Source organism: Oncorhynchus mykiss, chromosome 19 (assembly GCF_057628025.1).
Source record: "Oncorhynchus mykiss isolate SJ-2025 chromosome 19, ASM5762802v1, whole genome shotgun sequence".
NCBI classification, from domain to species: domain Eukaryota; kingdom Metazoa; phylum Chordata; class Actinopteri; order Salmoniformes; family Salmonidae; genus Oncorhynchus; species Oncorhynchus mykiss.
In genome coordinates, this window is record NC_143040.1 from 66,903,333 (window position 1) to 66,913,133 (window position 9,801).

The following is a 9,801-nucleotide window of genomic DNA, read 5'->3' on the forward strand; positions in this document are numbered from 1 at the left end:
TGCTGCTGTGGCTCCTACATCAACTCTATATGCTAGTAACGCTCGTCTGAAGAAGAGGACCAAAGCGCAGCGTGGTACGTGTTCATGATTATTTATTCAAACTGAACACTGAAACAAAATAACAAAGTGGAACAAAATAAAACAGTTCTGTCTGGTGCAGACACAAAACAGAAAACAACTACCCACAAACCCAGGTGGGTTTCTAGATGCTGCTGTGGCACCAACATCAACTCTGGAAGCTCTGGTGCACCAAGATCAACTCTAGAAGCTTCTTAGGCTTTAATATCAACTCTAGATGCTGCAGAGGTTCCAAAATATACACCCGAAGCTGCTGAGGCTCCAATATCAAGTCTAGAAACTGCTGAAGCTCCAAGATCAACTGAAGAAGCCTTTGAGGCTCCAAGATCAACTCTATAAGCTGGTGATATTCCAATATCATCTACAGAATCTGCTGATGCTCCAAGATACACTCTATAAGTTGTATGAGATGCCATGATCAACTCTAGAAGCTGCTGAGGCTCCAAGATCAACTGAAGAAGCCTTTGAGGCTTCAAGATCAACTCTGGAAGTTGCTGAGGCTCCAAAATCAACCCAAGAAGCTGCTAAGGCTACAGGGAGACAGGACGGCAGCGGAGTGTCCTTGCAGTGGCAGACAACAACACCTGCACAGGATCGGTACATCCGAACATCACACCTGCGTGACAGGTACAGGATGGCAACAACAACTGCCCGAGTTACACCAGGAACGCACAATCCCTCCATCAGTGCTCAGACTGTCCACAATAGGCTAAGAGAGGCTAGACTGTGGGCTTGTAGGCCTGTTGTAAGGCAGGCCATCACCAGACATCACCGGCAAAACGTCTTCACTGACGAGTCACAGTTTTGTCTTACCAGGGGTGATGGTCGGATTTGCTTTGTCGTCGAAGGAATGAGCATTACACAGAGGCCTGTACTCTGGAGCGGGATTGATTTGGAGGTGGAGGGTACTTCATGGTCTGGGGCGGTTTGTCACAGCATCATCGGACTGAGCTTGTTGTCATTGCAGGCAATCTCAATACTGTGCGTTACAGGGAAGACATCCTCCTCCCTCATGTGGTACCCTTCCTGCAGGCTCATCCTGACATGACCCTCCAGCATGACAATGCCACCAGCCACACTGCTCGTTCTGTGCGTGATTTTCTGCAAGACAGGAATGTCTTGTGTTCTGCCATGGCCAGCGAAGAGCCTGGATCTCAATCTCATTGAGCACGCTGGGACCTGTTGGATCGGAGGGTGAGGGTGGCCACACCAGATACTGACTGTTACTTTTGATTTTGACCCCCTCTTTGTTCAGGCACACATTTTCCCCCCAGAAATGTCCAGGATCTTGCAGGTGCCTTGGTGGAAGAGTGGGGTAACATCTCTCAGCAAGAACTGGCAAATCTGGTTCAGTCCATGAGGAGGAGATGCACTGCAGTACTTAATTCAGCTGGTGGCCACACCAGATACTGACTGTTACTTTTGATTTTGACCCCCCCATTTGTTCAGGCACACATTATTCAATTTCTGTTAGTCACATGTCTGTGGAACTTGTTCAGTTTATGTCTCAGTTGTTGAATCTTCTTATGTTCATACAAATATTTACACATGTTAAGTTTGCTGAAAATAAATTCAGTTGACAGTGAGAGGACGTTTCTTTTTTTGCTGAGTTTAGTTGTCAATGGTTTTATCGGTACTGGGGCTCGGTCTCCTTGCCACTTCCATCAGCCAAATTGAAGGTATAGTGACGTTTTAATGAAAACAACCTACATATACATATAATGAATGGAACGGGCTTGGAAGCTCTAAACTTGGCAATTTGACTGGTAAACTCATTATACAATCGAGATTTGGCTGCCTGGTATTGTGATGCAATCATCTTCATGTTATTTTGGAATGTTCTATCAACTGATGCTGGATTGCCATGGTAATGTTAAATGTGGGTCATGATAACTGATGTGGGTCATGCAATGCAATGCATTGTTTTGTAATTTACTCAACAAATCACAGCACAGATGTAAGGGTACACTTCCTGCTTTTTCTTCCTGACTTACTTCTCATTATACCGTCATCGACTTAAATGGAGACGCGATTTTTATAAATTATATTTATATTGTAATAGATCCTCCCCTAGTCTACTGCAGCTCCAATAAAGTCTGGGAACACGAAGAACCCGTAAATTAGAGCTTTGAGTTTAAGCCCTTCTATTTGTGGCACAAGAAAATTACACCTTTTGCCTGAGGAAAGAATTGGAAATAGTGCGGGTAGAATATAATTCAGTTGGCATTTTTGTAGAATTGACCAGACAATTGTTATTGACAATAAGTGTTTAAATGGTTACTGTATCATAAACAATGAGGTCTTACAAAACAAATTAGAATTAATGAGTATGGCAACGAACCCTGCCGATACTTTTGAGAAGTTTGTATAGATTGCGCTGCAAGTTATTGAACAGATAACGTTAGGCTACGTGTGCCTTTCCCCTCATGTGTTCAGTAGGTCAGAGGACTGGACAGCTCCTTTCCTAAATCAGACGGGAGGAGCCAAGCGTGGACCACAATGCTGTCTGTCTACTCTATCACACAAAAACCTCACGTCTGAATAGCTACACGGCCGTCTTTATTCCAGTAAATATAGTGCCATGCTTGGACGCATCCAATATGACTGACTAGCTAGCTGAACAACTAAGCGATATAGGTAAAATGTATAATTTTAAGCAAAGTTTTTGATTTATCAGTGAAGATTTAGGTTAATATCGTAACGTTTTATGGTATAGTTCTTCTTGTCGCATTTTCGTTTGTGCTCGTGCGTAATTGGGTATCCTATGCTATTTAGTGCGTGGTGTGTAGGCTGTTCTTTCAGAACAAGGGCTTGACCAATTTTAATTCAGGTCCGATGCTGCATGCACGTATAATCAACTTTTCAACAATGTCAACCGGTTCTTTGGAGGCGAGGGACTGGTCGTGCTGAGCGCATTGGGTTATCCTACGAAACCCTGTAGTTATTTTTGACAGAGAAATTAGAAACTGAGCTGCGATTTGACAAATGCTTATTTTACAGGAGAAGAAGCATGCTGAAAATCAGGATGTGCCTGACAACATTTGGGTTATTTCTGGTCTTGAGTGTTGCCATCACTAAAGGTAATTTACCACATAATCCATTATAGTTTCCATTATAGCAATAGTACCCTCATTACATAACGGCTGTCATTGAGATGTAATAACTTAATAATAAATCACTTACTAGCTGCGAATATTTTCCTTTTAAATGAATGTTCTGTTTTATCTTTGAGGTCTTTGAAAAGGCAATTCATAGCTAATCTCGTGTTTTCTCTTTCACATATCCAAGCTATTGAATGCAGCGCAGGGTGCAATCCTGAAAACGGCTACTGTGAAAAGCCTGAGGAATGCAGGTAATTCAATTATATAGTAGATCATCGGAAGTATGTTAAATATTTGTAGAAACCATGTTTCATCAACATAAGCAGTCCATTTTCATCTTATTTCACCCCATTTCCACATGGCCAAGTCGTCACAGACTAAACAATAAATGATGTTTTTCATCCTGCTAATTCCAAGTTTAGATGTATTGTTTACAAATATATTTTAAAAAATCTACTTTTTCCCAATCAATTATACAATAATACACCCTGTGGAAACATCCAATAATCGTTCATCTGGGCGAGTAAAAACATATGTGAAGCATAACAATGGTCCCCTTCATCTGAATCATGTTTTCAGATGCAAACCAGGCTGGCAGGGTGTAACATGCAAGCAGTGCATGCCCTTCCCTGGCTGTCTTCATGGCAGCTGTGAGAAAGCATGGCAGTGCATCTGTGAAGAGGGCTGGATGGGGAGCCAGTGTGACCAAGGTGGGTATCTGTGAAGGTGGGTATCATATCTGTGAAGAGGGCTGGATGGGGAGCCAGTGTGACCAAGGTGGGTATCTGTGAAGGTGGGTATCATATCTGTGAAGAGGGCTGGATGGGGAGCCAGTGTGACCAAGGTGAGTCCAATCCACCTTTCTCTCACATGTCAGGCCTGACCATGTGAATAAGGTAGGATCCCATAAGATACAGCTGAATGATTCACAGATAGCACATACTTTGTTTAATCTTCAAAATACTGTATATTTATGTAAATTTTTATGACTTTACCTCGAGCTGAAAGAGAAAGCATATGTTTGAGGGTTGAAAGAAAATAGTGTTTCCTGTCTATGATGGCTCTATGTGCTCCACTGTCTTAAAGACACCATGGGTGGGGAGGTGTCAAATATAGTCTACTTGTCACTGGTTTGTTTGTTTTCAATTTACTATGTGGCAATAAAATCATAACAAACTCTGTGTGTGTGTGTGTGTGTGTGTCTGTGTGTGTGTGTGTGTGTGTGTGTGTGTGTGTGTGTGTGTGTGTGTGTGTGTGATGACCTCTCCCAACAACATTCTATCAACTTTTTCCAGACACCAACCAGTGCTCATCTAAACCATGCACTGATAACTCCACATGCATCCAGACTGGCCAGGGAGGATACCTCTGCATTTGTCTGCCTGGTTACACAGGAGAGAGCTGCCACCTGAAAAAGGGATCATGTCTAACAAACGGGTATGAAATTTTGACATGGTTTGCATTATCTTAATTAAAACCTTAGTCTCTAAAGCTTTTTCAATACCAGATTAGGTGCCATTGAATCCATTGGGGGATCAACCCTTCTGCCTTTCAAATGGACACAGGCTTGTCTGTGGAGACTGATAGGTATACAGCCTTCCTTGACCGCCATAGTCTCACTGAATCTCATTATGATTGCTCTTTGTTACACTGGCCTGTTATTGACTGAGAGGACCCCGACACAAAATTCAATACAGCTCTGTCTGTGTGTCCTTTCTCTTTAGTTGACAAGCAATCATTTCAGTTCTATTTAAATCCTCTAACTGAAATTACTTTTGCATGGAGATGTATATTACCTTTCTTTTTGTGGGACTCTGAGAATGATTCCTAAACACTGAGCCCACATTGGAGCTCAGTAATCATGGACCTTCATTAAGCTCTGCAAGAAAGGCCCATAACTGTCTAGTGGATGTCTAGAGTGGATGTCTAGAGTGAATGTCTAGAGTGAATGTCTAGAGTGAATGTCTAGAGTGAATGTCTAGAGTGAAGGTCGAGAGTGAAGGTCGAGAGTGAATGTCTAGAGTGAATGTCTAGAGTGAATGTCTAGAGTGAATGTCTAGAGTGAATGTCTAGAGTGAATGTCGAGAGTGAATGTCGAGAGTGAATGTCGAGAGTGGATGTCTAGAGTGGATGTCTAGAGTGAATGTCTAGAGTGAATGTCTAGAGTGAATGTCTAGAGTGAATGTCTAGTGCAGCATAAGGATTAAAAAGGCATCCTGTTTGAACGGCTGTGAGCATGTGGCTGTGAACACAGTACTGGCTAACAACAAAACATATAATTTGAATGGTCTTACACAACCTCTGAGATGTGACCGATAAAAAAAATAAAAAAATGTAAACCCTCTTGAGCTCTTGTATGTTGCCATAATCTCTGGTACAGTTTTATACTGTGGACTTTAGAGAGAAATCAAAGTGAACTGGTTTGCCCTTCAGCTCTCCCTGCCAAAATGGTGGCACCTGCTCCGATGCCGGTGGCTTGGCAGCCTACCCTTCCTGCGCTTGTCCCCTTGGATTCGCTGGAGACTTCTGTGAGATTGACACGGACAGCTGTGATCCCAACCCCTGCCTCAACGGGGGCAACTGCACCGACTACGGTCCTGCGTTCACCTGCGCCTGCCCCGCGGGCTTCAACGGCCCCACCTGTAACAACACCCATGTGGACCCCCTCTCCCCCTGTGCTAGTTCCCCCTGTGGGAACGGGGGCACCTGCGTGGTGGGGAGCCAAAAGAACAGGGCTGGGATGTACCATTGTCTGTGCCTCCCAGGGTGCACTTTCACTGGGCATGAATGTACACCGACCCAGCAGCCACACAGGCCCAAAGCCAAACTCAGGCTGGCCAAACTCTCCCCATCACACTACAGCCTACCTGCCCACGCCTTCCATAAACTACTAAGGCCCCCCGAGAGGGACCTTCTCAAGATCAGCCTGAAGGAGACGGTTCACTCGGCCTCTGCCGCCAGCCTGGTCACCCGCAGTCAGCTCATCTGTTTCGGGATGCTGGGCCTGCTCACCTGCCTGGTGATCCTGGGAACCACAGGTATTATCTTCTTCAACCGCTGCGAGACGTGGATGGCCAACGCCAAGTACAGCCATCTGGTGCGCCAGCAGAGAGAGCATCTGTTGAGAGCCAATAACAGCGAGGATGAGGGGGACCGCTCTGTCAACATCATCCTCCCTGAGAAGATCAAGCTCACCAGCTTTGGCAAACATTACACGTCAATCTGACATGTGGGTATTTTGACTGACCGTCTGCATAAGGAGTGTGTTTGAGTGTGCAAGGACACCTACAAAACAAATGGAGAAGGTCATGGATTGAAAATAGATGTTAAAGAGAAACATGAGGCTCCCTCTCTGAAAAATGCAGTTATTCTGTTCTAATGTGATCCACTGTATGTGGAACTTTCCTCAAGTAAGAGTATTGATGCTAAGATGTACAGGCACTATGCTTGGAGAAGAAGGACAATAATGTATGCCTGTCTAATTTTCAGGACATCCACAAGCTGTCGTTTTATCTCTTTCAGATGTTAACTTATAACATAAAAGTGCTTATAAAGCAAAATAATATGTTTTAAAGCAAAATAACCAAAACAGCTGATTTTGATTCTTCGAAGCTTTTGATCTGAACTAATTCAATGTTTTACTTTCCACTGTTATACTGTAGTTAATTATGCATCAAATCGTGTACAAATGTCAGACTTTAAGTCAATTACAGTGATTATCATAAAGCCCCAAGTTTATCATGTTATTACAAATCCTATTGTATTTATGCTGATATTTTGAACTAGAACCAGTCAGTGCTTTTGATGGTTAGATTCTATTAGTATTCAGATTGCTGTTTCGTATTTGTCTTCTACATATTGTTGTTAGTGGATAGGATACATCTGCTTTAACAGTATTCAAGTGAACCACATCTGCATTTATACTGCTTTTTAGTTTTTCATTGAGTCTATCTATATATTATTAAAAAAATCTGTCTGGAAATATCAGCACGTATTGTCAATCTGTAATGAGCATAATACAATTGTTACGAATCACCAGTAGTGGATGTTATAGTACTTTAGATATTCATCCCATTTTATGTCTAATTAGTATTATTTTAAAGCACCAATTAATTAAACTCTATAATTCAGCAAGTGTATTTACAAATATTAATGTGACTGCAAGCTCCTGCTTTGAACAAAAGTCCATCCAATTTCTGGTAAGATTTCATACCACAACACAATCATCGACCCCTGCAGTTTGTTTGAGGGCAAAATAGGATTAAAATGTGGGTGGCTTTAATTTACTTTTCCAGGCCAAGAAAATGTGGGTTGGAGCCATTAATCACTGGATATGTCAACAACAAAAATAGGATGTTGTGTTTGTGTGGTTGGGGCACCGGCAGGAAGTTGGGTACCCAATTTTCACTCTCTAAAGTATTCTACCACATGTCATTTCAAATCATAAACATTGTATAAAACAACAGCAGTTTGGATTTCGTACTCTTATTGGTAACGTTCGGTTAGTTTTAACCCACCGGGCAAAGACCTGACTTCAACATTAAATCAACATCCGTATTTAGTTTTAACTATGTTTAATTAAACTTGATTTCACCTTGAAATGCTGTCATTGATTTGTGTTTGAAAAATAGGTAAAAATGTTTGTAACAAAACATTTGTAAAAACATTGATATTCGTTGTCAGGAATGTTAAAATAAGGTCTTTCATAGAATGTTAAAATAGGTATTTCATAGAAGGGCCCCTTATCCATCCTCAGTACATGTTACATTGCTATGTGCAATGGGAAAGGGCCCCTTATCCATCCTCAGTACATGTTACAGTGCTATGTGCTATGGGAAAGGGCCCCTTATCCAACCTCAGTACATGTTACAGTGCTATAGGAAATGGCCTCTTATCCATCCTCAGTACATGTTACAGTGCTATGTGCAATGGGAAAGGGCCCCTTATCCATCCTCAGTACATGTTACAGTGCTATGGGAAAGGGCCCCTTATCCATCCTCAGTACATGTTACATTGCTATGTGCTATGGGAAGGGGCCTCTTATCCATCCTCAGTACATGTTACAGTGCTATGTGCTATGGGAAAGGGCCCCTTATCCATCCTCAGTACATGTTACATTGCTATGGGAAAGGGCCCCTTATCCATCCTCAGTACATGCTACATTGCTATGGGAAAGGGCCCCTTGTCCATCCTCAGTACATGTTACAGTGCTATGGGAAAGGGCCCCTTATCCATCCTCAGTACATGTTACATTGCTATGGGAAAGGGCCCCTTATCCATCCTCAGTACATGTTACATTGCTATGGGAAAGGGCCCCTTATCCATCCTCAGTACATATTACAGTGCTATAGGAAATGGCCCCTTATCCATCCTCAGTACATGTTACATTGCTATGGGAAAATGCCTCTTATCCATCCTCAGTACATGTTACATTGCTATGGGAAAGGGCCCCTTATCCATCCTCAGTACATGTTACATTGCTATGGGAAAGGGCCCCTTATCCATCCTCAGTACATGTTACATTGCTATGGGAAAGGGCCCCTTATCCATCCTCAGTACATGTTACAGTGCTATGGGAAAGGGCCCCTTATCCATCCTCAGTACATGTTACATTGCTATGGGAAAGGGCCCCTTATCCATCCTCAGTACATGTTACAGTGCTATGGGAAAGGGCCCCTTATCCATCCTCAGTACATGTTACAGTGCTATGGGAAAGGGCCCCTTATCCATCCTCAGTACATGTTACAGTGCTATGGGAAAGGGCCCCTTATCCATCCTCAGTACATGTTACAGTGCTATGGGAAAGGGCCCCTTATCCATCCTCAGTACATGTTACAGTGCTATGGGAAATGGCCCCTTATCCATCCTCAGTACATGTTACAGTGCTATGGGAAAGGGCCCCTTATCCATCCTCAGTACATGTTACAGTGCTATGGGAAATGGCCCCTTATCCATCCTCAGTACATGTTACAGTGCTATGGGAAAGGGCCCCTTATCCATCCTCAGTACATGTTACATTGCTATGGGAAAGGGCCCCTTATCCATCCTCAGTACATGTTACAGTGCTATGGGAAAGGGCCCCTTATCCATCCTCAGTACATGTTACAGTGCTATGGGAAATGGCCCCTTATCCATCCTCAGTACATGTTACAGTGCTATGGGAAAGGGCCCCTTATCCATCCTCAGTACATGTTACAGTGCTATGGGAAATGGCCCCTTATCCATCCTCAGTACATGTTACAGTGCTATGGGAAAGGGCCCCTTATCCATCCTCAGTACATGTTACAGTGCTATGTGCTTTTACTGTGATTTGGTAGAATATTGCTTTTTGTGTTTTTCTTGATCTTTGCTAATAAAAATATAAACCAGTCTTCCTTTTTCAAATAAGATACATTTATCAAATACTGTATCTACAGCCTGACAGCCATCCCAAATGTATATTTCAACTTACAGGTCTAAATATATGTTTTTTTTTCTCAAGAAGACAAACCTGTATTTAAAAAATCAAGTTAAATAAACTTCCTATCCTGGTCAGTTCGTATGTATTCTGGGCCTGTATCCACAAAAGCCTCTCAGAGAAGAAGTGTTGAACTAGGATCCGTCCATATAATATTATTCATTA

The 9,801-nt window shown here is 42.7% G+C and overlaps 1 protein-coding gene across 3 annotated transcripts; it reads left to right on the forward strand.

Annotated features, from left to right (window-relative positions):
* The first annotated feature begins 2,549 nt into the window (after positions 1 to 2,549).
* dlk1 (delta like non-canonical Notch ligand 1) lies at positions 2,550 to 9,549 on the forward strand. Of its 3 annotated transcripts, XM_021574796.3 has the most exons (6): positions 2,550 to 2,715; positions 3,079 to 3,158; positions 3,367 to 3,430; positions 3,759 to 3,889; positions 4,475 to 4,616; positions 5,613 to 9,549. In XM_021574796.3, exons 2-6 carry the CDS (start codon positions 3,089 to 3,091, stop codon positions 6,403 to 6,405), a joined length of 1,200 nt encoding a protein of 399 aa, XP_021430471.1. In that variant the 5' UTR covers positions 2,550 to 2,715; positions 3,079 to 3,088; the 3' UTR covers positions 6,406 to 9,549. The 3 variants fall into 3 exon arrangements, with proteins under 3 accessions (XP_021430471.1, XP_090067678.1, XP_090067679.1); XM_090211552.1 differs by lacking the exon at positions 2,550 to 2,715 and having other exon boundaries at positions 2,879 to 3,158; positions 5,613 to 7,780; XM_090211553.1 differs by lacking the exons at positions 2,550 to 2,715; positions 3,079 to 3,158; positions 3,367 to 3,430 and having other exon boundaries at positions 3,857 to 4,023; positions 5,613 to 7,780.
* Positions 9,550 to 9,801: the final 252 nt, after the last annotated feature.